Source organism: Felis catus, chromosome A3 (genome assembly GCF_018350175.1).
Source record: "Felis catus isolate Fca126 chromosome A3, F.catus_Fca126_mat1.0, whole genome shotgun sequence".
NCBI lineage: Eukaryota > Metazoa > Chordata > Mammalia > Carnivora > Felidae > Felis > Felis catus.
In genome coordinates this window covers 57515296-57543062 of record NC_058370.1, presented here as the reverse complement: position 1 = coordinate 57543062, position 27767 = coordinate 57515296, and the positions used below count along the sequence as shown (strand labels likewise).

At 44.3% G+C, this 27767-nt stretch overlaps 1 protein-coding gene across 1 annotated transcript in view; it reads left to right on the top strand.

The window, feature by feature from the left end:
* Positions 1-27767, top strand: part of SLC9A2 (solute carrier family 9 member A2) — a 100642-nt gene that overhangs the window by 37083 nt on the left and 35792 nt on the right. The window contains exons 2-3 of the mRNA XM_011281070.4: positions 2959-3422; positions 10666-10916. Coding sequence (XP_011279372.3) covers positions 2959-3422; positions 10666-10916 — 715 coding nt within the window. The remainder of the gene's footprint in view (positions 1-2958; positions 3423-10665; positions 10917-27767) is intronic.

The following is a 27767-nucleotide window of genomic DNA, read 5'->3' as shown; positions in this document are numbered from 1 at the left end:
TGACTGAGCTACTCAGATGCCCCTAAAGGCAGGACCTTTTAAACAACAGTTCTTGATGTTCGCTGTTCTTTTCTGATGTTTGCTGCTGCCAGACTTCCCCCTCCTCATCCCCCAGCCCCATCTCTTTTAGCCCCCTCTCCCAGTGGCCCTTTCATCTAATGGTATTCTTCTGCCTTTCTCTGGCATCTGCTTGGTCATTTTCTGCTCCCCCGGTTCCTGGTTAGGATCCATCATGGCGCCAGAGCATGGCAGCTGTTGGCCTGCAAAATGCATACAAGCAGCCTCTGTTTCTTCCTTTCTCTCATCTGCCTTGTTTCCCACCCTCCATCCTTAGGAGTAGGACCTCCTTTCAATACAGTGAGAGGAGACGACACTCCACATGGCAACACTGGGTTTTCTGGGACTGAGTGGCAGGAAGAGGAAAGCAAGAGGCCAGAAGAAGAGGGAGCCACCACCAGGAAGAGGCCTTGCGTCTGTAGAGGATCCTAGGCCTTCTGTGCATTTCTTTAGAACTTTTTTCTCTTGTGTTTTCATGTAGAAGACGGGGAGGAAGCCAAAATTGGGGGGCATGTGTGATATCATAGGCACAGTGGTGACTGCCATGCAGCCATCAACTCATGATTGTTCCAGTCCTTAAGGTGGCAGGAACGTTTGTCGCCAGATAACCAAACAGGCCTGGGCCTGGTTGTGACCTATCCACAGCCGCAGGCAGAGTGGGAGCACTGGATGTGAAGCCACGGGCCATTGTCAGACAGCAGCCATTAAGGCTCACAGCACACACGGCGCCTTCAAGTTGGATCTTCCTGTCCTGCATTCCAGAAAGGAGCTGGTTTCCCTTAGAATCAAGGGGGCCAGCAGGGCTATTGTGGGCACATCCTTATCACACAGGGGGAAGTTGAATGTAGAAGCAGGAGTCATTGTGAAGAGAGGTTACAAAGATACGGTTTTCAGGGGCGCCTGGGTGGTTCAGTCGGTTAAGTGTGCAACTTCAGCTCAGGTCATGGTCTCACGATTCGTGGGTTCAAGCCCCGCGGTCGGGCTCTGTGCTGACAGTTCAGAGCCTGGGGCCTGCTTCAGATTCTCTGCCCCTCCCCACTCATGCTCCGTCTCTGTCTCTCTCAAAAATAAACATTAAAACACATTTTTTTTTAATTAAAAAAAAAACAAAGACAAAGATACGGTTTTCAGGGGACTTTCTTAAAATTCTCTGTTCAGCAGAGGGGTCAGCAGGATAGAGGTTATGGGTAAAGAGTGGCTGAACCAGTTGAATACATTTATTCACCAATTATTGGAGCCTGCTAGAATATGAATAATAAAATGATCAATGCTGGAGGAATGATTCGAATCCCAATGTAAAGATGTTTACTTCATTATTTAGAAATTAGGTCTTTACGCCTCTTCAAATTGTTCGTTTAGTGTTTTGCTGTCGTGTAGAAGCTATTTCGTGCTATGACTTTAGTACGGTTTGTACTAAGGGATTTCTTGTTAAAATTTTTGTGATTCAGAGCTTCTAAGGACTCACTCTGTCATTTCCGTATTGCGTTCCTATAACAGATCACTTCCACGTGCCGCGTTAATTCTACAGTGTGTGAGATGTCTTCAGGATGGCTCGCTGTTGCCTCATAAATAAGGGCTGGCCTTTCATGTGTGAACTTGCTCCTCATGTTACCCCATGTACTGGTACAATTCACATTCCTCTCCTTTTACTGCCGCAGGCCTCGCCCCCCCCCCCCCCCCCGACATAGTCCTTGCAATAAAGCTACACTGGGCTCCACCATGGATTAGGAGATGGGTATTTCCCTCCATTTCTTCTCTTCCTGGGAGACTCTTCATGCTTCCTCTGTGTATTTAAAGTCTGTCCTTTAAGGAAGCCCTGCCTGATGTTGCTTCCTCCATGATGTCCTTCTCTGCTGCTCCCCTAGTGGCTGTTTGGGGCCTTATCACACAGTGTCTTACATCAGAGGAGGTCATAAACGTATCTCTTCCTTTGCCTCAATTGGAGACTCTCTGAGACTGGAGATCGTGGTGTGTTTACACCTCTCGTGTCATAACTACCTGATGTGCCTTTGGAGGGTTGATTTGGTTGTTTCAGACCTCTGAAAAATTAAACATACTTAGCGTTCCAAGAGATCATCAGACATTAAAAATATTAAGTAAGTTAAAGCTCTTCTCACTACTAGAGGGCACAGTGGTAACCGAAAAGCTGCCATGTGATGTGGCCACCATGGCAAGACCCTGTATCTCTGTGAGCCTCGGTTTCCACGTAAATGAATACATTTAAAACGGTGAAAATAACTGCCCTACCTCCTCCTTGAAGTTTTATTTTTTTATTTTTATTAAAAAAAATTTTTTTTAATGTTTTACTTATTTTTGACAGAGGGGGAGAGAGAGAGAGAGAGAGAGCGCGAGCGAGCGCATGAGTGGGGGAGGGACAGAGAGAATGGGAGACACAGAATCCGAAGCAGGCTCCAGGCTCTGAGCTGTCAGCACAGAGCCCAATGCAGGGCTCAAACTCATAGACCGAGAGATCATGACCTGAGCTGAAGTCGGACGCTCAACCGACTGAGCCACCCAGGTGCCCCATTGAAGATTTTTTGAAATGACCTGTCACATTTGAAAATGTGTTGGAAATCGCAAAATTGCTTCAAATGTAAAATTGCGTGATCTCATTTAAGAAAACTTAATTGGAATTTAGACAAAGCCGTGCTGTGTATTATGTATGTATCTCATTCAACTTCTAATGTAAAGTTGCATTTGTGTCTCCATGTACTTTGTGAATAGTTTTAAGGAGATCATCTGACTTTGTACATCATAATCTGTAAAGCCAGTCTGTAGCCAATTATGCTGACCTGGGAGGTTTTGAAACAGAACCTATTGGTTCTGGCAAAGAGAACCAGTATACCTTCTCCCTAATTCATGCACAACCCAAATGCCTTGTCTTTATTTTTTCCTTCACAGGCTTCCATCTGTATCACAAGTTGCCCACAATAGTGCCTGAGAGCTGCCTCCTTATAATGGTTGGCCTGCTGCTAGGAGGGATTATTTTTGGGGTCGATGAAAAGTCCCCCCCTGCCATGAAGACTGATGTGTTTTTCTTGTATCTTCTCCCACCCATTGTGCTTGATGCGGGCTATTTCATGCCCACTCGCCCGTTCTTTGAGAACATTGGCACCATTTTCTGGTATGCTGTGGTAGGGACCCTCTGGAATTCCATTGGCATTGGGGTGTCTTTGTTTGGTATCTGCCAAATTGAAGCCTTTGGCCTGAGTGACATCACTCTGCTCCAGAATCTACTCTTCGGCAGCTTAATCTCAGCGGTGGACCCCGTGGCTGTGCTCGCTGTCTTCGAGAACATCCAGGTCAACGAGCAGCTCTACATCCTGGTCTTTGGAGAGTCCCTGCTGAATGATGCAGTGACAGTGGTGAGTAACAGGTTCATGCTGTGTCGCTCCAACACCGCTGGTCTATCTGTGTCTGGTAGTGACAGCTGAGGTGAGGCCCCGAAAGCGCAGCCTGCCTGCACACTTGTACGGCCCAGCGCTTAGGAAGGCCCCGCGCTTGGTTTCATGCTGTTACTGCTGTCTTGAAATACCTTGTAAAGATTTTTTATTGATTAATGACTTTTTTATTTGTTTTTATACAGCGGGCCCCTCATTTTCACTTTGCACTGGGTTGTACAAACTGTATTGCGGGTCCCTGCTTGGGACAGAGGAGCGTAAGAGTGATTGTGACCTTCCTATCTCTGAGGATTTCTCATTTGGCATTTTCAAAAAAAATTTTTTTTGAGGTTTATTGATTTTGAGAGAGAGGCAAAGAGAGAGAGGAGGTGGGGGAGGGGCAGAGAGAGGAGGAGAGAGAATCCCAAACAGGCTCCACGCTAACTAAGTTGAGCGTGGGGCTCAAACTTAAAAACCGTGAGATCGTGACCTGAGCCGAAACCAAGAGTCGAACGCTCAACTCACTGAGCCACCCAGGCACCCCTCATGTGCCAGAGCCTGAGGCTGTTGGGATCTTAACGATAGCACAATTTACCTCCGCCCTGCTTTCGGAGCTCAGGCAAAACACGGAGAAGTGACCGGAAAGTGTCTCTGTCCACCCAGCAAAAGGCCTACAAAATGCCCCTCCGGCAGCAAAAGACACTCAGGTGTCCCTGTATCGGTAAACCTGTTAGTGGGCACCAGTGAGGCCGTTTTATGTCAGCCACCAATCTGTAGTGGTGATGGTGACAGTTGTCAATGGAGCCGTGACCCTTTTGTGGATGTCTGCTTTGTGCTTGGGTCTTTATGACAACCTATGCAGTAATTATTTCTTTACCTTTGATAGGGAAGAAAGTTGAGGCAGAGAAGGATTAAATCCTTTTAAGTAACTTGTGTAATTTACATCACCCCCTTCATTAGGTCCTTTCATTAAAATATTATTCCTGATTCATTTAAAAGCCAGCACAGAAACCTACATCAGTCGCCATTAGCCTATATTCAGACCCCTGAACTGAGTAAAATATCATTTTTAAGGATATCCGCTAACTCCATGTGGACATTATTAGGTAGAAGGTAATTTATTGAGAAGGGAATCCCATTTTTTAAAATGTTTATTTATTTTAGAGACAGAGATAGAGAGCGAGTAGGGGAGGGGCAGGGAGAGAGGGAGATAGAGAATCCCAAGCAGGCTCTGCACTGTCAGCAAAGAGCCCGATGTGGGGCTTGAACTCACGAGACATGAGATCATGACCTGAGCTGAAATCAAGAGTCAGACGCTCAACTGACTGAGCCACTGGGGTGCCCCAGGAAATCCCATCTTTTAGAATGGCTGCTAAGATGGGTATTTTTAAGGCAGCTAAGTTGCCTCACGCAAGTAACAAAATACACTTCCTTTATTCCATTGTTCATTAACAGTGATCAGTCATTAACTTACCAGTATAAATTGTAACTGGGAAGGTGCCATAGCAATGAAGACATTTTGTGATTTATTCTAATTTCTAGTTTGATATGTACACGTTACCCTTGTTGAGATAGATTGTGGACATTTTAATGAGGATTTCTTGGATCTCTTTTGCATATAGAAAATTTTATAAAGAAATAATAACACCTTGCTGTACTCATCCTTGGGCAGTATAGCAATGTCAGCTCAGTTTCAGAGTGATACTACACTGCTTTCTCTTCTCATAAAATCTGTCATTCAGACAACTCAGTGTCCATTCTTTGAGTTTGTCGAGAATCAGATATGGGGAAACAATCTGGCTAAACCACCATTCAAAGTGTGCAAAGGCCCCAGGCTTTCCAGAGGCACATCCTGTGCTTCCTGTCAAGAGGCACCAAGCCATCAAATGTGATTTTATGGACAGAGAGGGCAGTGGGCCAAATTGAGGACGTCATTCCACTACAGGAAGGAGGGCAAGGACAGAGAAAGGGCATGACTGCCCTTTAGCTGTGAAAGCCCTTGTTACAAAGCCAACACCTGTAAGTCAGGATGACTGTAATGGTTTCCCATGAATGAGCCTTCCTCAGGTTATATACCCTGGGCTCCAAGCTGAGGACCCTTAAAGCCACACCCACAGGATAGCAGGGCATGCCCAAGGGTTTTGCCTACCTAAAGCCGAAGAATAAACTACCGGGTATTATTTTCACTGAACTGGCTGAATAGTGGACTGCACTGATGTGGTGTTAGGAATGATTAGAACAACGTTGTAAAAATGATCATTTTGCCTCCCAGTTAGGTACCCTCAGAGTATAGAAGTGGAGATGTTTTATGGAAGATTCTTTGACATTTAGTCTTATCTCCAGGAGTGTTTTAAGGACTCTTAGGGTAGGGAAAGGCATGAAAAGTATGAATCCTGCTGTGTACAGTGAAAATGATGAGTCACTAGGAGTTGCAACTAGAAGGGTAAAGATTAAACAGGGAGAACTCGTGCTAAAAAGGTAGTCTGGTTGATGAATGAAATTATAGGTCAGTGCAATTAATTCCTTCCCCAAATCACGGTAGGTTCACTACTGAGGTGGCAGAGATGAGGGGAGAAAACCTACCCTAAAAATGTCCCCATTCAAAGAGAAATTGATGATACATATGTTGCAGTCCAACTGTGCCACTGTCTAAGGCTATAGTAGGTTGGAATCAGCTGGAGAAATGACAGCCAAAGGAACAAAGGTGAGATTTTTAATTGGGAACTTTGTACTTTCCCTCATGGTAACTATTTTAGGAAAATCTGTCAAAATTTTCCTTATTAGGCAAAGATGGCTCAGGTTGTCAGTTACCAGATCATTCCTGCCATTCCTAATAGTCCATAATCCAATGACTTGTGCTCAAACGGTAATTTCCAATATCACCTCTAGACCGTGTTAATGCACCCATTGAATAATCTAATACATTTTTCAAGAACACTTAAAGCATTTCCTTAATCAACCATAACAAGGCTTGGATAAGGATAGCTGGTTCTTTGGAACGAGGCTGGGGATGGGCTTTAATGGCCCAGTCGTTATGTGCAGTGCCCTGGAATTTAACTTCAGGAAGCTAGAAGGTAAACAGCAACCACTCGGTACTCATTGTTGCTCTTGCGAGTAACAGACTATATTTCAAATTCCTTATGCAAAAATGATTATTTCTTGTATTTCACATAAAAAAAAAAGTGACCTGGAAACTATTTTTCCGGAACAGAGCTATTCTGGTAAAGGATCCATATTTGCATCTTTGTGTTCTGTGATTTCACTGAATTATTGCACATTTAAAATTTTTTTTCAACGTTTATTTATTTTTTGGGACAGAGAGAGACAGAGCATGAATGGGGGAGGGGCAGAGAGAGAGGGAGACACAGAATCGGAAACAGGCTCCAGGCTCTGAGCCATCAGCCCAGAGCCTGATGCGGGGCTCGAACTCACGGAGCGCGAGATCGTGACCTGGCTGAAGTCGGACGCTTAACCGACTGCACCACCCAGGCACCCCGAATTATTGCACATTTTAAACCAAAGGTCACAATAGATCATTTCTAATTCTTCTATATGTAAGTATTTTAGGAGTCTCCTGCTCTAACAGCTGAGCTAGCAGGGTGCTTATGTAAGAATTTTTAAAACCCCAGTATCAAGTAGAAAGATTGGAAAGTACTCAGCTGTCAGATTAGCCCACTACAAAATACAGGCAACACCCGTATTTCAGTCTTCGAAAAGTACAGTTGTCAGATTGGGGTCAGCTTTGCACAGACCAACTAGCGACATAATCATAGCCGTCATATTTATATATATGTTTATATATTTTACATACACGTATAACATATATATAAATATAGTATATAATAAAATCTCCAAAAGCACTTTTCTACATAGATTCCCCTGTGATACAACTAAAGTATTTAACTGGAATGAACTAACTATGGGTTATGGCCAGTGGTAACTAAAAGAATTTTATCTTGTGCCGATCACTAGGTATCAGGTTCAGTGTAAAGCAGGTGGGAGGTTATGGAAAGCTTTCTGGTTGTCAAGGCAACGTCTCTACCTAAGACATTTCCCTGTAACATTGCCCTGGTATCTGAGGCAGTAGATTGATCCAACTGGAGCTTCTGCCCGGGTGCAGAATGTACAGTGCCTGTGACTCAGCTTTGTTCTCTGCAAAACCTAAAAAGCTATTGAAACCAGAATGTCCCTTGGATGGATTTGATGGATTGAAATGGAGGAAAATGCCTCTGGAAAAACTGTGACTATATGCTAGTCATGGGCCTGCACCTCCTTTGGAGGCCTCATAAATGTGCTCGATGGGGTGGGGAGGGGAGATGTGAGAGAGGAGGAGAAGGAGATTTGGGTTCTGTGTGCAAGGGCTCTCTGCTTTTGCTGGGGAAATGAGGTAGGCACCAAGAGGCAACAACTACAATGCAAATGGTGCATCACCAAAGCCCAACTGGTTTGGAGCTCATCTCAATTGTAGGAGGGCAGAGGATAAGGTGATTTGCAGGGGCTGTAGACGTACAGGAAGGCTCTGGAGAGGAGTAGCAGCTTCAGCTGGGCCATGGAAGATAGATAAAGATTGCCCTGGGTTTACTTGGTAGGTTTCTGCCAAGAGAAACCACAAGAAGGAAACCAGGGGCAGTAATGGATAAATATGGTATGTTTTGTGGAGCTGTGATGAGACCCCCTTCCAGACTGAAGGGTGTTGGAAAGTGGTAAAAAAAAAAAAAAAGAAAAAAATTGTTGTCAGGTGTATTGAGCCTTCCCCAAAGTCAGGAAGTCAAGGATTTGATTCGATTTGATTATTACTACTTTTTTTTTAATTTTTCTTTTTTTTTTTTTTTTGAGAGAGAGACAGATTGTGAGTGGGGGACAGGCAGAGAGAGGGAGACACAGAATTCGAAGCAAGCTCCGGGCCTCAAGCTGTCAGCACAGAGCCCGACGTGGGGCTCGAGGTCACAAATTGCGACATCATGACCCGAGCTGAAATTGGACTCTTAACCAACTGAGCCACCCAGGCACCCCAGGAAGTCAAGGATTTTAAACTTGAGAGTGACAAATAGAATAACAATATTAAAAGGAAGGGAGTCTTAGGGCCCCTGGGTGGCTCAGTAGGTTAAGCATCTGACTTTGGCTCAGGTCACAATCCCATGTTTCTTGAGTTCAAGCCCCACATCGGGCTCTGTACTGACAGCTCGGAGCCTGGAGCCTGCCCTGGATTCTGTGTCTCCCTTTCTCTCTGACCCTCTTCCACTCGCACTCTGTCTCTCTCTCTCTCTCTCTCTCTCTCTCTCTCTCTCTCTCTCTCAAAACTAAATAACGTTAAACAAATTTTTTAAAAAATAAAGGAAGTGAGTCTTGTGTTGGCTGTATGGGGCATTTGAGCAAGGGAGAGCTAAGATTTGCTGGTGTAGGTGGGAGACAAGGAGAGCAGAAGTCATGGAGCCTGGGGATAGAAGTACAGTGACCAAGTGGCCTGGGGAGCTTGTCTATGCAGAGATGGCTGGCCAGGAAACCTACCTCTCTCCTCAGGAAGCAGGTGACCGTCACCCTTCAGTCTTGGCTGTTTGGAGACATGGGGTATATATAGCACATCTCTGAACCTGCCTCAGGAAGCAACCGTGGCATGTTGATGCTGATGGAATCCCGTATGCAGCAAGCCTCTGGTTGAAAGTAGGAAGCAGCCACTGCTTGAAGTCAGTTTCTTTTTCAGAAAATGATGATACTCTCAACATATTCAAATCTTTGGGGGCATGAGTTGCTTTTTTTTTTTTCTTCTTACTCAAGTCATTTCTTGGTGGTCCAAGACCAAATGCTCTTGAGTGTCATACCTGTGAATGAGCAAAGCTCCTAATTTCTTAGTAATCTGCTTTCTTCAAAACCAGCAGACATTTATTGTCCCCCTCCAGGCAGCATGAAAGAAGCAAATTATAATAAGGAATGAACCCTGACCACAAGGAGTGTATGATCCAGCGGAAAAGAGGGAAACATTACACAAAACCTGTAACACGGTAGACTAAAAAAGGACCTTAAGTGAGGTGAAGAGTGGAGTAGACTTTTTTCCAGATCACACTCTGGTTCGCTGGGTCAGAACTTGACTCACTCTCCCATGGTTGAAGCTTGAAAAACTTACCAGGAAGGTCAGAAGACCTGGATTCTCATATTGCCTGTGACATTTTGTGTGACCATGGACAAATGGGTTCAATTTTAGCTTCTCAGAAACCAAATAAGGGGGTAGCACGGCCTGTACTGTAAAAGGCCTTCATCCCAATGTCCTGACAGCCAGCTTCCCTGGAGATTCTGGCTGTAAATAACGCAATGAAAAGAAGCAGGGCACCTGCTGGAGTATTTTACTTGCTGGCTTTGTAAAAAGTGTGGCAGGGCGTAAGCCATCACTTCCTGTTTCATTTGGCCCAGTGACCCTTAGAAACATGTTTGCAAGCATATTCCCTAGCAGACATGAAGTGCCTGGCATTTTTGAAGCTTAATTAAACTGAGACTATGTAAAGACTGTGGATTTTTCAGAAGCCAAGGAACTGGGTAAGCTCATCACTTTAGAAAAGGGATAAAATATATATGAAATTACAGTGCGTACGCACGCACACACACACACACACACACACACACACGACACAGGTGCCTCTTGACTTCAAGAAGGTTCCTTTGGGTCTCCTGTTCTAGCTGATGTGCATGTGTGGGCGGGGTGAGGAGGAGGGGTGAGAAGGGAGGACTTCAGTGCCCTGGGAGGAAGATACCTTTAGATGGGGTATCTGGACTGCTGGGTGGGGCCCCTTCCAGGGCAGGGCCTCACCAGAGAGCCTCACAAAGTAACTAAACTCACAGCAACACGGACAAGCTTTCTCTGTGACGTACTACTTGTCCAGCATCGGTAATACAAGCAGAGCCTCTTGGATGGCAACCACATCTCATAAAATTATCTTTTAGATGGTATCTTAAAAAAGAACATTTTAGGAGCAAGTCACATCATAATTGTGAAGTCTCCTCTCCCTCACTTTTAGAAATCTCTTTCCTGACAATACACTTTTGCATGGCTTTCTGTTCAAAGCTATTCAACACAATATTAAAACATGTGATAGAGAAATATAGTTATTGCCACTGGTCATCAACTTTGGTACATAGAAGGAATGTCCTTGTTGCAAGGCCAGGTGGATTTTTCTGTGGCTGCAGTTAAACGGGGAAGTTGGAAGGGTCTTGACCATGCGCTCTCTTTCTCCCACAGGTCCTGTACAACTTGTTCAAGTCTTTTTGCCAGATGAAAACCATTGAGACCATTGACGTGTTTGCTGGAATTGCAAACTTCTTTGTTGTGGGAATTGGTGGGGTGTTGATTGGCATCTTCCTGGGATTTATAGCGGCATTTACTACTCGGTTCACGCATAACATCCGGGTGATTGAACCACTCTTTGTCTTCCTGTACAGTTATTTGTCCTATATAACAGCCGAAATGTTTCACCTCTCAGGTATCATGGCGTAAGTATTTAACTCTTTGTTAAAAGCACTTAATGATGAAGTTTCATTAAATTTATGTATTCTAAGCCAAGAGGCTAAGGTTGAATCCATTTTATAAAACAGGGTTCCTTAAATTCTTTCCAGAAAGATTAAAAATAGAGTCTCCTTACTCTTAGTTTCAAAGAAATGAAGAAATTCAGCCAATTTGATACTAAAGCGATCTGGTGCTAGAATGGAAAACGACTAAAGAATTCTCTTTTGGGTCTCATATGAAACATGACAATAAACTGTTGGGGTTGATTGTCAAGCACCAAGAATTTTCCCAGTTTGATGCTCACTCAGAGGTTGTCCACGTGGGAGGCTCTAAACTTACTCCAGCAAGGTCAGATTGCCCAAACTGCATCTGGAGTTCTGGAATTGCGTATGTATATTCATACGAATGATATTGGCAGGAGGGAACTTTCACTTTGCGTGCTCCATTCGATTTGAAGTAATAGGTTTAAGTCATTCAAAGCAAAATTCAATGTGGAAAGCATGTAATCATGTCATTTTAGCTTAGCTTTTTAAAAAAGAGGTATGTCTATAAGGCAAGAAATGTATAAAGCAAGAAGTTCTTTATTAAAGATACAGTTGGTGTATCATTCACCGACAAATTCTGAAGGACTTTTCTCAAGAAGCCTTGCATGCGGGCTAGACAAGGGTGGTGTTTGGATCAGTTTCTAGCCTTCACAGGGTCACTTTGAAGGAGGCTCCTTGTTGAGTGTGGATATTTTTGTAATTTCCAAAAACAAGCCTACTATGGTCACACCCTGTATAGGGTTGGTGAGAAATGCTTAGTAATGGAATGGCTCTATATGGTTTCATTTTGATAAATACTTATTTATAGCTAGACATGTGCTGGGCTCTATGCTTGGCCCTGCTATGTATTGAGTTTTGTAGACACGAGCCTGGTTCTTGAAGTTTCGTCTTGCAGCCGGATTTAGATGTTGCTTTGATTAAGGACTGTTTGTTTTTCACCTCCTATCACCGCTGCTATATTGGAAGCAGGCTAGGTTTGTGGTGGAAGAAGTCAGGTGCCTCTCCCCGAGGAGAGTGGAATCCATTATAATGCAAGCCATGAGTTAAAGGTTGTGTGGTTTTCTGTTTCACAGAGAGCCTAAATAAAGCAACATATTAATCCAGTTTGACCCAGTAATGAAATGTTCTGTATCTTCCTGGTTGCTATTCATATCATTTGTATGACTTCCAGTTTCCTCACTGTTCTTTGACCAGTGTCATTGAAAGTGTGTGATCAGCTAGTTACAAGGTCTCTAAAGAATGATGGGGGTGGAACTCTGTGTCTAGTATCCCAACAGTGTGCTAACAGCAGTTTGTGTCAGAACCTTGAATATCGTTTGACCACGTGCACAAGTGAAAGTTCTAGAACACCCACACAATTATCTAAATATGTTTGACATTGGCAGGGACTGAGATGGGAAGATCTAGGGTGCTGGGGGGATAGTTGACGTGTTGCAAGGGGTTGGGGTCCTGGTGCATCTTGCCTAGAAATGTCCGTGAGGCCCAGGGTCCACGGTGGTTGGTTGGTTCTCCACCAAGGCCCCGACCTCCTGCGAAGATGAGATTAGGGGTTTACTTGCTCTGGGAATTAGGAAATCAGGGACAAATAGGGCCACATATCCCTGGGAGATAGCACAGGGAATCCTCTGCATGGTTTGTTGGTGGAAGAAAAACATCACCTCTGTTTCCAGCTTCAGTGTGAACATTCAGCTTACTGTACAGAAAGGTCCTTTATTACATTTAAACAAATTTTGTCATTGCGTGTAGTGCGCTAACATAATAAGTTAACTGTTAAATAAGACATGGCAGGATATTTAAACATTTTCAGATCTGGAATTACCTTGCACACCCGTTACCCTATGATAGCCAGTGAAGGGACAGATTGATATTGGAGTGCGTTTGTTCTCAGAAGGACCACCCTGTTTTCTAATGTGGGGTATTAATTAGTATGCTATTCGGGACTCGCCCATGCGTGATTCTTCTGTATGGTGTGCATCCAAGGTGTGCGTGTCGCCCCTTTGAAAAGTGCACTGTGTGCTCTTCCCCATTGTAAGTACTACCCTTACCTTGGACGTCGGTCCAGGGGATCCACTCTAATGATGCAGTTAAAATTGCATATCCATGTGTGCTGCTTTTATAGAACTAGGGATTTTTTTCTGCATTTAAATTGCACGGAGTTTAAGAATTCCCATCATACTTCATGCTAATTGCACTCTTCTGCCATTTAAAAACAAATTTTAAGGTTAATGGGAGTGAAGGCACGTGACATGCTGAGCATGCTCAGTGATTTCCCCTGTTTTCTTGAGAGAAGTGCGCAGCCACGTAGAGAGGAAAATAGGCACTGAGGTTAGGCAGCTGGGGAGCAGAGAGGAAGGTTAAAGCCCCTCTCAGAATCTGTAAAACAGTGTAGCAAAGTGCATCTGTCCTGCTTGAGTTTCCCCTGGTTTCCTCCCTTTCTCCCTCTCTCCCTCTCTCCCTTCCTTCCATCTATCTCTCCTTTCTCTTCCTTCCCCTTCTGATTGCCTTCCAGATGCTGTAACCCTCTGTGCTTGCACTTTGTCTTGGGTGGGCTGTTAGGCAGCAGCCTGTCCAAGATTGAGATCACTCAGTGAGCAGGCAGTTAACACAAAACTCTGATTAAAAAGAAACATCCTTCCACAGAACAGAAGACTTGGGTCTGAGCTCAAAATGCAGTCAGTCTTTTAGGTAGGAAGGCCCTGGGTAGGAGTTCAGCACCTTGGTTTCTTTGGAGAGATGTTGGGAGTGATGTACCGTGGGCATCCAAAAGCTCCCCTTGCAGCTGTTTATTTTGTCATGGAATTGTGGTGATACCTGATTTTCACTGACAACAAGTACGTGAAATAACACGAGGTGGAGTTCTATCTGCCTTCTCCCCCTCTGTCTGACAGAAGCTATTTGGAGAGCTGATTTCTAGGCATCCCTAGGTCTGGTTTCCCCTTTGTGGTCTCTTCATACTTTCATGAAGCTAATTTAATGTTAAGCGATTAATGATAGTCCTGTCTTCCTGTGTGTTCGGGAGGGTTTTCACTGCAACCCCTAGGAGGGTAAATGAAATTCCTTCTTTCCTAATATTCTCTTGTTCATTTCTACACCGGAACCGATTGTTGCAGTAGGAAAAGTGCACGTGCGTGTGTGTTTCATAGGCAGCTCCACAGCACTGCAGCTAAAGTTAAGAGGAAGTATCCGTAGTCCCTTGAACTGGGAATTTCATGTCTCAGGAGCACTGGACACCTTTGAGAATCACAGCACCATGGTAGGGCATATAGAGGAAGCGGAATAGCTATTGGCTTTAGAAATGCGCGTCTTGGTTTGCATGTTTTGGGCTTTACGTTCAGAAAAATGCTCAGAGATAAGACAGTGACAATTCCATGTTGTCCCCTTCTCTTATCCGAAGACCCAAACGGATGTGTAAGATGATTCCATAGATCAGATCCACAAAGAAGTGAACTGAAGTAGGACTTTGTTCTCTTCCTGTGGACATCAAGCGCCTCTTTCGGTCCTCACCTCGTGCCTGCCATGTCCCCCGTGCTCCAGTCAATGAGATGCTAAAAACACACTGTCACCAAGGAGGGGATGTTAGTCTCCACAGCAGCTTGCAGCCTGTGGGGAAGTGCTGATTTCTTTTTGAGGTGCTCCAGGAATTTCAAAAAATGGCTAAATCCTCCTTCAGATAGGAGAATAAGCACCCAGTATTTCTTAGTTGATTTTTTCTTTCATGGATTCATCATTCCTTAGTCTTCCTTCTCTTGAGGGTACTTAAAATGTTTTCCATTTGGGGGCACCTGGGTGGCTCTGTCGGGTAAGCGTCCAACTTCGGCTTGGGTCTGATCTCACCATTCATGAGTTCAAGCCCCACATCTGGCTCTGTGCTGACAGCTCAGAGCCTGGAGCCTGCTACGGATTCTGTGTCTCCCTCTGTCTCTGACCCTCTCCTGCTCACACTCTGTGTGTCTCTCTCTCAAAAATAAACATTAAAAATTTTTTTTAAATGTTTTCCATTTGTTGTTTCAATTATTCTAGCAGCATTGTGCAAAGACAGTAGACAATAGTAAATATAAGTCCTGTCTTATGAATGAGTAAACTGAGTCTCCGGTGGTGAAAAAATATGGCTGCAGGTGAGTCTTTGTAAGCTGGTCCTGGACCCTTGGACTCCAGTTACCAGGCCAGTCCAGCATATGTCCCAGTATACATTTAAAAAAACTGCACAGGGGCGCCTGGGTGGCACAGTCGGTTAAGCGTCCGACTTCAGCCAGGTCACGATCTCGCTGTCCGTGAGTTCGAGCCCCGCGTCGGGCTCTGGGCTGATGGCTCGGAGCCTGGAGCCTGTTTCCGATTCTGTGTCTCCCTCTCTCTCTGCTCCTCCCCCGTTCATGCTCTGTCTCTCTCTGTCCCAAAAATAAATAAACGTTGAAAAAACAATTTAAAAAAAAATAATAAATAAATAAAAATAAAAAAAAAATAAAAAAACTGCACATTTGTATGACAATTTTTAAGTGAAACTTTAACAGGGAATTTCCAGAATGATAAGCTCAGAAATGAAGTCTAGGAGTGGGCCAAGCTAGCTGGACTGAGGAGTCATTGCTGAAGATGTGAAGGCCGTCTTTTCTCTCCTCATTTCTCTGTGTATGAGTTGGTAATTGTCATTTTTTTTCAAACATTGAGAAAAATAGGAAAGCATGCCTTTGTTTGCCATTTTATAGCCACTGTCCTGGTTTCTCTTGATCAGCCTGCCATTGGTAGCATTTAGAAGACCGTCTCTTTAAGAGACAGTCATATGGGGGCGCCTGGGTGGCGCAGTCGGTTAAGCATCCGACTTCAACCAGGTCACGATCTCGCGGTCCGTGAGTTCGAGCCCCGCGTCGGGCTCTGGGCTGATGGCTCGGAGCCTGGAGCCTGTTTCCGATTCTGTGTCTCCCTCTCTCTCTGCCCCTCCCCTGTTCACGCTCTGTCTCTCTCTGTCCCAAAAATAAATAAATGTTGAAAAAAAAATTAAAAAAAAAAAAAAAGAGACAGTCATATGGAATCATAGGCCAGTGTGCCAGAATGTTCCTGCTTGCAGAATATTCACGTATTCTGCTCTTCTCCAAATATGGGGCAAAAATGAACACTCGACATTGCAGGACATTCATAAAACCTTACGTATGTACATATATACATATATTTGTATGTATGTGGAAGACAAGCTCCTTTTATTAATTTTCCTAGACTTGTCTCATGTTAGTGAATGTTTTCCTTAGTGTAAGAATGTGACTTGGAGCTTTAATAAATCAATCTGGATAATGCAACCAGGATAAATAGTGCCCCCAAGTAATCTGTTATTACACACCTCTGGCCTGGCCTCCATGCAAATCCATTTGGTCTTAAAGCCTGTCTAAACAGAGAGCAAGCAGATCACATCAGCTTATTTCTAGTTTGAACTTCAAATCCACTCCCACCCCAGCGCTCATACCTTTCCCTGCGCACACTCAAAGAAGAAATGGCCTTTGAGAATTGACTTCATCCTACAGCCGGCACTTTGAGTCAGTTATTGGTTTCAGTGCAGGCCAGCTGGAGCTCTTGAAGCATCACAAGTAAAGAATGGGTAGGGGATGCTCTAAGGACAGCCCCAGGTCCCGGCGCCCTGTGGCTCCCATGCGTGCGTACTGCAATGCATGTCTACCTCCTCCTTAAGTTGTGTTGTTCCATAGCGCTTTCCATCTTGCATCCCTCTAACATTTCGGAGTATAGAGACGGACAGAGACTCATTCTGCAGTGCCTGGGTGGCTCGGTCGGTTAAGCGTCTGACTTCGGCTCAGGTCATGATCTTGTGGTCCGTGGGTTCGCGCCCCGCGTCGGGCTCTGTGCCGATAGCTCAGAGCCTGGAGGCTGCTTTGGATTCTGTGTCTCCCTTCCTCCCTCTGCCCCTCCCCTGCTTGCATTCTGTCTCTCGAAAATAAACATTAGAAAAAACTTATTCTAAATAAGCAAGGTCTGGCTGCAGTCACCCTGCTGTATGCTAGATCCCATAACTTATTCATCTTATAAGGGAAGTTTGTACCCTTTGGCCACCGACACCCATTTCCCTCACTCCCTCCACCTGCTCCCCACCCGCTCTGCTCTCCCCTCCTGCTAACTACTAGTCTGGTGTCACTCCTGCCAACTACTAGTCTGCTGTCTGTTTCTATGACCTTGGTTTTTTTTCGATTCCACACTTGAGTGAGATCGTGCAGTATTTATCCAGAGTAGTGTAAGCGCTCCATGAAATTGCTTGGATTTATTTTTGTAGTTTAAACTGTTTCACGAAACAGAGTCCAACTGACGAACTGCGGAGTTTGCTTGGTTTTTCAGAAGAAGGGGCAGAACCAGTGGGCTGTCACATTTTCCCTGAGTGCTATTCAGTGTGGTGACCACCAGCCACATGTGGCTTTTTGAGCACTTAAAATGTGGCTAGTCTAAATTGAGATGTGCTCTCAGTTTAAACTAGACACCAGATTTTTAAAATTTAGTGGGAAAAAAATTGTAGAAACCCTCATTAATGATTTGTATATTGATTTCAGCTTGAAGCAACAATAAATAATATAAATAATTGTGGAGTGAAATCAATATATTATGAAAATTAATCGCACCGATTTCTTTTTGCATTTTTAAAATACTTATTTATTTTTGAGAGAGAGAGAGAGAGCATGCACACGAGTGGCGGAGGGGGCAGAGAGAGAGGGGGGACAGAGGATCCAAAGCAGGCTCTGCGCTGACAGCAGAGAGCCTGATGTGGGGCTCGAACTCACGAATGGTGGGATCATGACCTGAGCTGAAGTCTGACTCTCAACCGACAGAGCTACCCAGGCGCCCTTCAGTTTACATTTTTAATCATGGCTACTAGGAAATTTAAGCTCGCATTATATTTCTATTACGTAACAGTGTTCTCTAGTGCTTGCCATTAGTTTTTGCTGTTTGGATATTTGAAGACGTTGAAATATATTTTTCTTCCGTCTGATACAGTAGAATAAAAAAACAGGGCAAGAAAAGACGGAGGTAAGAAACAGAATGGAAATGCATTCCCTTCATGGATGTTTATAAATCATGCTGTTTATAAAGAAGATTTCTTTGAGAGTAAGGAAGGTCAGAAAGCAAGAGAGGAATAACAGAGGAGAGGGCAGAGGGTTCTCCTGAGGTGGCTTGTGATGATTAAGAAGTCAACTTAAAGCCCCTGTGAGGAAAGGAAAATTGTTACCCTAAGGTCCACATTTAGAGGCTTTGAATAAACTCTTCAAAACATGGCCAAGGGGAGTGACTGTTCCTGAGAAAAAGTTGTTATCGCTATAGGAATGAGCGAAGTCCATTAAAACAGATTCCCTGGGGTTGGGTACTTTATGTTTTTCACAAACTGAAATTGTAAAATTCAGTGTTCAGAATAATGTGTTTTCACGCCTCATCTTCTTATACGTAGAAACATTAAAAACATTATCATAATCATCTGTATGGGGAATATCATTCATAGAGGCCATGAGTTCTCGACTACAAGAGTGCTATATGATTTCGGTCACACAGTTTGTCATTCGGCATGTTCAGGGAGGGTAAGCATGCAGCAAGTGGCCCAGGGGAATATTTCGTGGCAGTTCCTGGAAAGAGTATAAAAATTAAAAAGAGGGGTCACAGTGAATGTCCCCATAAGTGTGTTTCGTTTTGTGAAGTGCACTTTATGGATTTCTCTTTTGAGAGCAACTGAATAGAATGATAGAACTTGAGGCCTGCCTTCCTCACTGGAGGGCTTTGGTGGCTCCTTTAGGCGTGTCGTTTTCACACATCTTTATTTTAGGGAACGTGGTTGGTGTTGGCCTGCTACATTTATTTACATTACGTGAAACTTTAACAGTTGGCTCCTGAATTAAGAACCCCATTCCCTGAGATCTCTGATGAATAGAGGTTCTCGATAGTAACCAGTGATCGGTTAGTACTGGGGTTACTGTCACTTTGCTCTTTGGACTGTTTAAGTCTTGTTTGTGTTTATGTCAAAACAATCACAGCACCACGTCGCTGGGTTACTCTTGGTCCAGAGCTCGCTACTTCACGTGGTGCTTTCCGCTTCCATATTCTCAGGTATAAGCAAATTGCAATAGTAAGGCTAAAATTATTTTCTTTTTTTTTTTTTTTAAGTTGATATATTATTAAGAGACAGAGAGAGACAGAGCATGAGTATGGGAGGGACAGAGAGAGGAGGAGACACAGAATCCGAGGCAGGCTCCGGGCTCCGAGCACAGAGCCTGATGCGAGGCTCGAACTCACCAACCGCGAGATCATGACCCGAGCCGAAGTCAGACGCTTAACCGACTGAGCCACCCAGGCGCCCCTAAAATTGTTTTCTAGTAATATGTAGGCCAAAATGTAAATGCAAGATTATAAATCAGAAACGTAAATGTTGTATAATTGCTGAGAAGCAGTTGCCTTCTCTGTTTTAATGAAAAATGAAAATGTCGCAGCCAACTGATGCTGAAGGAAAGCATGCAGTTACTTCCCAGCTAGTACTTCTGAGTAGGACACCAGCCTTTGGCCACATGGCTCGAATCAATGTCCCGTTCCCTTCATGAGGGAATTCAGCAATGGGGGTCAACATTGGCTCTTTCAAGAACAGGACAGGTGCCCTAAGGGAAACCTGTTTCTCTTTCACCTTGCTTTAACAAACCTTAGTGTACTTCTTTTTTTTTTTTTAACTTTTTTTTTTTTTTAACGTTTATTTATTTTTGAGACAGAGAGAGACAGAGCATGAACGGGGGAGAGGCAGAGAGAGAGGGAGAGACAGAATCTGAAACAGGCTCCAGGCTCTGAGCTGTCAGCACAGAGCCCGACGCGGGGCTCGAACTCACAGACCGCGAGATCATGACCTGAGCCGAAGTCGGGACGCTTAACCGACCAAGCCACCCAGGCGCCCCAAACCTTAGTGTACTACTTAGCAGTTGTCTGTGTGGGGGAGGAAGCTAGCCTGAAATGAACCCAGAGACTTCCTCTCTTGGTGCCCTTGGCATGGGGCAGCTGTGAGTAGCTCCTCTTGATGCTCTAGTATTTTCTGTCAGTGTGCCCTGTCCCTCTGTTGCCACTTCCTTTATGCCAGTCAGACATGAGGGCGTTTGATTCCAGGGGATCTGGAAAAGTGGCCAAGAATCTTTTTCCCACATGCACCCTCGCAGTTAATCCCCGGCTATTTAAGGTAAATAGAGTCACCTGGGGTCCTTGTAAGCAGGAGCCCAGCTCAGACAGTAGAGGGAGGCTCTGTGTGAGCAAGGGAAACCCAGATCAAACCAGATTATTGGTCACCCAGTGAAACCCAAAATCAAACCAGATTTATTTGAATAGAGTTTCTTGTAAATCACTTCTTGATGAGGGCAGGTGTAGATTTGGCTTTGGGTTGATGGGACCCGTGGCCAGAACCCCCTCTCTCTCTTTTTCATCTTACTCTGTGTGATGGCTTCCTTCTGATAGGCTAGCCATCTCTAAAGCATCAAGCAGGGGTTATGGACAGATCGGGCTTTATTGCTCTGCGACTCTTGTCACTAAAGCGTTCAGGGAGTTCTACTCTGCCAGCTCCTGTTAGAAGACATTTCAAAGCAAGGACCATGATTGGATCAGACTGTGTCACATGACCAGCCCTGTGGTGGGAGAAGTACCGGAAGAAGGTGTCGTGAAGTTAAACTTAATTCGAGTGTGACCTGCCTCTCGGTCTGTGTTGACCACAAGTTATCCAGGAAAGCTCAGTCCTTTGTAGTATAGTGAGGGTTGGACTGGTGACGTATTGAGTTGAGGCCTCAGTGATGAAGAGAAGGGCGTTATGTGCCAAGGGTGATGCACAGCAGAGAGCTCCAAGGCGAAAAGCTTTGCTACCTCCAGGGAATGGAACCCCGGGGTGATGAGAAAGGCGGTAGGTGCTTGGTCTCGCCCTGCTTTGTGCTGTAGGCAGTTGGGAACCTTTGGAAGCTTTGAGCAGAGAGGTGACGCAATTGTGTTTCTGTTTCATAGTGAAGACTGGAGTGCCTCCAAAGCTTTCTTAGGCCATCACGCATCAAACTAGTAGTATTTTCCTAGCACTCTGGGGTGAAAGCTGGCAGGCAGTCATGGCCTCAGGCTCACTGGATGCCCCCCGCCCCGGGGCAGAGGATTCGCCTTCTGGGTGGGAGGAGAGGGAACAGCTTCTGGCAGCAGAGTGAAGGCGCCTCGGTGGAGGCTTGCCAGGACAAGAATGTGTGCCGTCCAGGCAAGAGAAGATAGAACCTACACCCAGAACCGAGTAATGGAAATTGGGAGAAAGGAAGGAGAGAATAGGTGGTGAGGTTTAATTCAGTCCTTACATCTCATGTTGGCCCTTATTTTCACTCTCCAATAACATTGTAAATGAAATGATTCAAGTTGCAACGCTTTTTCTCGTTCATTCTTGCTCCACTGAACCCTCTGCCTGTAACCCCTCCTGCTTTCCTCAAACTTTGATGTATTTAGGAATCACCTGGAAAGTTGTCTTACGTGTATACAGAATCCCAGGCCCCAGCTAGAGATTCTGAGTCTGTACAGGTCTGGGATGGGGCCCAGGCATTTATGTTTGTCCCAGGCCTTCTAGTCATTACAGAGAAGCTATATTTTTATGAAAGAAACGCAAGGCCTTTGCCAACACTCCCCAGCTAGAGTCAGTGGACTCCGTGGGTCCCTTGATGCCTTGTGTGTCACTATACTATTGATAATGAACTGTGATTCTTTATGTGTTCTCTCCACAAAATCAACCCTCACTCAGTGAGTGACCTGTAAATGTTAGTTGACCTGAGTTGAAAGTCTATAAAGGAGAAGAAACAAAAGACGTGGAAAACACACGAAATGGGCAAGACTACACGAATAACCAGGCATTTACGATAGTTTAAGTTTACTTTTCTTTGGTATTTTAAGAAAGATTGCTCCGTTCTTAGACTCGGATCCTTCTTTAAAAACAAATTTTGCTTGCATTTTCTCATATGTCAAACTCTCTCTCTCTCTCTCTCTCTCTCTCTCTCGGTTGTCAGGTTTTGTAGAAGAGGCAATCCATTATATAGTAATTCATGCCCTGGAATAATTAATTTACCTCACATGAGTGAGTACTTTATTCTGAGAACATGCAGTGTACCCTGAGTCACCACGAGACCTGGCTTTAATCAATACAGAGAAAGCTTTTTAATTGTCCTTTGTCACTGCTAATGCTTGACACTGATTAGTGGAGTATGCTTTCCTATCTGGCAAAGTCTTTATTGAGAATATGCAGTTATAATTTGGACCGTATTTTTCTGCAACTGAATCCGTACTTTTTAAGTTCACATGTGGAGATAGAACAGGAGCCAAGAACTTTGCAACATTCTTTTTATCCGTTTAACTCCAATAAGCAGTTCAGATTACAGAAGAAGTCTCCTAATCTGGGAATGGAAATTAGAGAATTGACCACTCTTCAGAAACATACAAGTGGGGTACCTGGGTGGCTCAGTTGGTTAAGCATCCGGCTCTTGATCTCAGCTCAGGTCATGATCTCACAGTTTGCGAGATCGAGCCCCACGTCTGGCTCTGCCCTGATAGCACGGAGCCTGGGATTCTCTCTCCTCCTCTCTCTCTGCCCTTCTTCCACTTGTGCTCCTGCACTTGTTTTCTTTCTCACTCTCTTTCAATAAATGAACCTTAAAAAAAAAAGTAAAAGCACTTGTATTTACAAACTGAAGTCACTGAGGCATGGCATCACCATATGTACATAAACACAGACAGGTTATGCATTCCGTATTGATGCTGGTCCCTTTCGTCCTACACATCACAGCCATCTAAATGAAGGGTTCTGGACCTTCATTAAACTAAGCTCAGCCAGGATTATTTGAACATGCAACTCAGTACCATAACATGAAGTGAACCATGGTAATAAGCGTGGTTGAATGCTAGTCCTGCTCTCTCAAAATCTACATTCTGGTAGAAGGAAATGAACGTCCATGGAAGACTGGCTTCATGGACTGCTGGGATGGAGTCTTGCAGTACAGAGAAAAGGATTTGTTGGAATTTTCTATTCAGAAATAGTCAAATGACAGGTCCTCTAAATACAAAGTTTGTTTCTCCCCCCAAAGACTCTGTTGAGATAGTATTAGCTGGTCTGAATTTTGTGTATGCTGTATTTAGCATGACGTAGTGATGAAGAAAACCTCAATTGCTGGTGAAGGTAAAAACCACTAATTGTAGTGCTTTAGCTTCTCCGCCTCTAAATTGGTGATAATCACCATACATTTATGTTAAAATGTAACGTGAGGTAAGGTAATAACAAAGCAGAAAACACCAGTGAATTCTATACATACCTTACCTCCATGTGGCCCCGCAGAATGGAGGCTGACACCTGTCAAAACACGGACACATTTTGGGATATCGTATGGGCCAGGTAGGTGCCACAATGGATTTTACAAACAAAATGACCAACCATTGTAGGAAATGAGTTGACTCCAGCCTCTAGGTTCCTGTCCCTCCAAATCTGGTCTCCGCATTTCCTTCAGAGTTCTCTTGATAAAACACAAGATCTGTGCACACCACACCAACATCTCTGTGAACAATTCATCCCTGGATCCAAAGTAGTCATTGATTTGAAACACATTAATGACCTGCTGGACACTGCTAAACATTGATGACACTTTTTATTTATTTATTTTTTTCATCATGAAACTAACAGTTGGGTTGGGGAAATAGGCATTAAGTATAAGATCAAAGGTAGAATCTCTCATTTTTTCCCCTCCAACCTTTGGAATGAAGTTGAAACTCCTGAGCATAACATATAACCGTGTCATTTATCATTATCTGGCCCCTAACTCCTTGCTTTTGACATTGTCATCTCTGGCTAACAAATCATTCCTTGTTCCCTGAATATGCCAACTTTTTTTTTTTCTTTTTCATGCCTTCGTACATGGCCACTGCTTTTGCTCGGCTTACTTCTTCCTGCTTGGTGAGCTCTTCCCTTAGCCATAGAGATATTGCTCAAATGACTCCTCCTTTGTGACAGGTAGAGTGATTTCCTTCCCTGCACTCCCAAAGCCTCATTTCCAATCCCCATATCTGGCACTTGCACTGTTGTGTCACGATGCTATCTTTGTGTGACCCTTTCTCCTCTGAGACTGTGAACCTTTGAAAATAGAAGCTGTGTCTTACTTGCTTTTTATCTTCCTAGACCCCAGCACAGAACTTGACCCAGAGTAAATGCTAAGAAAATGTTGGTTGATCTTAAATTGTTCTTCATAATCATATTAGCTAGCTCTGGAGACTAGGAAAGAGAAGTGTGCATGGGAAGGGGGGGGGGATGACTCAGTGGCATAGGCTTATAAAAGTAAGGCTCTATTGCAAATTCTAAAGGCCAATGGTTTTATATTTGATGGAGCTTTAGAGTTAAGAGATTCAACTAGAATTTTCTAAAATGAGCCTGTCTGGGTTATTATTTTGAATTAAAAAAAAAAGTTTAATGTTTATCTTGGAGAGAGAGAGACAGAGAGACAGTGAGTAGGGAAGGGGAAGAGAGAGAGAGAGGGAGACACAGAATCCGAAGCAGGCTCCAGGCTCTGAGCTGTCAGCACAGGGCCTGACGCAGGGCTTGAACTCACGAGCTACAAGCTCATGACCTGAGCCGAAGTCGGACGCTCAACCGACTGAGCTACCCAGGCGCCTCTGTTTAGGTTATTATTTTGGTGCGGATATTATCTGTCACACTGATGCTCAGAATGAGGATGAGAAGGCATGGATTTCAGGCATGAAATCGTCATGTGATCCCATGCTGATGGAGGAAGAAAATCTTAGTTCTCTGTAAGGACATTGCTACAGTGACATGCTTTGACCTGACCCTGTGCCCAAGGACACTCCTGGCCACACACTTCAGAGCCAGTGAGGCTGAAGACAGACACCAGCCTGGACCATTACCACCTCGTAAGTTTCTTGTGCCTGCTTTTAGAAAAATGAAGAAGATGCAAATTTATGGTGCCAAGACTGTCAGCTGCAGATGATGGTCTTTGCAGCGAGGAGAGAAGGTTTCTATTCTTCTCAGCCGCTGGGAGACTGTATTGTGTTTGCCTCCCTAATGGGTCGTTTTGGGTACTTACGAGATGATTGCAGTGAGGTGGTTTGACTTCAGGTCAGAGCGTAGCGCAACAAAAAACCCCTTTGCGATGAAAACACCACTAGGCCTTTGCTTGAGAGGCCACGTGCATTATTAAGCTGTCCATGACACGCCAGAACAGGGACACTTGGAACTTTTGTCCCCAGCCTGTAGAGCGCATCAATGTCCTAGACGTGCCCACACTTCCTGAACAGGGAACTACCGGATGCCGAGGCCTCTGGTACCTGCCAGGGCCGTTCTTCTCCCTCCAGTGTCTCACTGTGCAGGTAGGAAGTGGCATTAAGTTACAGTGACGTGTCTGGCAGACATGAGCATCACTGTGGTGTCGTGTTAAGGACACAAAGCCATGGAAGTTGATACCATGGACATTCATGTAAAATTCATTCATGTCTTTTATTCTTACACCAAAGCTCTATCTCTTTCAATAATTTCTGAATAGAATTTTTATTCAATTCCTCCCATAATGAACTGGAGCTTATTCTTTGCCTATATACGGTTTACATTTTGCCCAGTGACTGATGGGAACGTGATCTTAGAGGGAAATGTTTATCATATTCACAAAAACAATATTCTCCAGCCTTTTAAAAATCACTTTTGGAATGATTAAAATCCAATGCCAGGAGGGAGAGAGGGAAATAGGGGTAGTAAGAAAAGTGTAGGGATTTCAACTCTGTAGCTGATGTTCTATTTAAAAAAAATAAAGCGAGGGGCGCCTGGGTGGCTCAGTCGGTTGGGCGTCCGACTTCGGCTCAGGTCATGATCTCGTGGTCCGTGAGTTTGAGCCCCGCGTGGGGCTCTGTGCGGACAGCTCAGAGCCTGGAGCCTGTTTCGGATTCTGTGTCTCCCTCTCTCTCTGACCCTCCCCCGTTCATGCTCTGCCTCTCTCTGTCTCAAAAATAAATAAACGTTAAAAAAAAATTTTTAAAAAAAAGTGATTAGAAAGAGCTGGGTATTAAGTACTTTGGTGTTTATTCTGTATATTCATATCTAAGCTTAAATGCTTTATAATAAAATCATTGTGAAGCACCCTTTGCGTAGCATTAGACAATTTCAGGAAGTAATGGGACCATTATAAAATTTATTTTTGTTACAAATTTTCAACTTGACAACAACGAAGAAACGCTCACTAGTGTGTATTGCTGTGTGTATGTCTTTTTTGTATAAAACATATGCTTTAGATTTTTAATCAGCTTAATCCGGCTTTTGCCTTCATTACTTTCTATTGGGTAAATCTTACTTTTTTAAGTCGGGTTAAAGAAAATCTAAAATATGGAAGCCGAAGATGTTCGGGAGTGTAGTTAACAAGTGGCTTCTATTCGGGGGGGGCGCTGGTGAGATGCCCTGTAGACTTGCTCAGAGAGATGCTCCTTGCCATTCTGTTCTCCTCAGGCTCTCTCGCCTGCTAGTGGACATTCCAGCCTTTGATTCAAGTTAGCGTGGCAGAGCTTGTGTTTGCCTCTGTCACCAAGCACACTTGAGCAACTCCGGTCACGCTCATCCAGAAACACACACTTGACTGTGGCCACCACACATCTGCTCAGTGACGGCCCCCTGAAGAGTCTCATCCCCAGACTCTCCTTGAGAATATGGTACCTTCCATGGCAGAAGGGACTTTGCAGGCATGATTAAGTTAGAGCCTTGAGATGGGGAGCTAACACTAGATGGTCTGGGTGGTCAGATCTGATCACATAGAACCTGAGGAGAGGATCGTAGGAGGAGGGTCAGAGTCGGAAGGAGATGGCCAAGGAAGTTGGCATGACCGGCTCGTGAGTCCAGACCTGTGAGCGGCCTCCAGAAACTAGAAAAAGTGAGAGCAGTCTCTCTAAAGAGCCTCCAGAAGGAATACAACCCTATCAGTCAGTACCTTGATTTCAGCCCAGTGAAAGTGGTTTTAGACTGCTGACCTCCAGAAGCATAAGATGATGAGTCTGTGTTGTTGTTGCTAAGTTCTGGCTAATTTCTTACAGCAGCCATACGAAGCTCATACAGAGGGGCTGTACTTGAGACAGGATGAGCAAGGGCTTGGCAGAGGACTAAGACCTCTTCCCCATCGGAGGTAACCGGGCTCACAGAGAGCAAGGGTTACATCCTCAACAGTGCTGGCTTTGAGTCAGACTGCCTGAGTAAAAATCCTGGCACCACCATTTATTAGCAGTGTCATCTTGAATAAGAGGGCCTCTGTCTGCCTTTGTTTTCTCATCTGTAAAATGGGAATGATAACAGAACTTGCTTGAGAGGCTTGTAATGAGGCTAACTGACATAATCCACACAGGGAGCTTGCATAGCACCTGGCACAGCAGGGGTGCTATAAAGGTTGCTTGTTATTATACAAGCCCTCGGCTATGTCAAAGGCTTTGCTGTGTGTTTGTGGTTGCTGAATTTTACTAGGTTATTTAATAAGGCACTCTTTCTTTCGGGAACCACGTGAATTATGCATTCCTCCCACATATAAATCTAAAAGAAGTACCCACTCGTTCTGGGGACAGTGACATTGTAGCTAAATGCATGGTTCTTGACCTGATGGGGTCTTTGTTTTCTTTTAATAGGGGCACAAAAATAAATGTACATTTTTTGTGTTTAAAAAACAGGTCTTTTTCTTGCAGTGAAATATGTTCATGATTACTCGTTTAGGTCTTGATTCAGAGAGCCCTTAGGTTTGTGTTCTTTACCTATCCTTGTGCTCACAGTAGGAG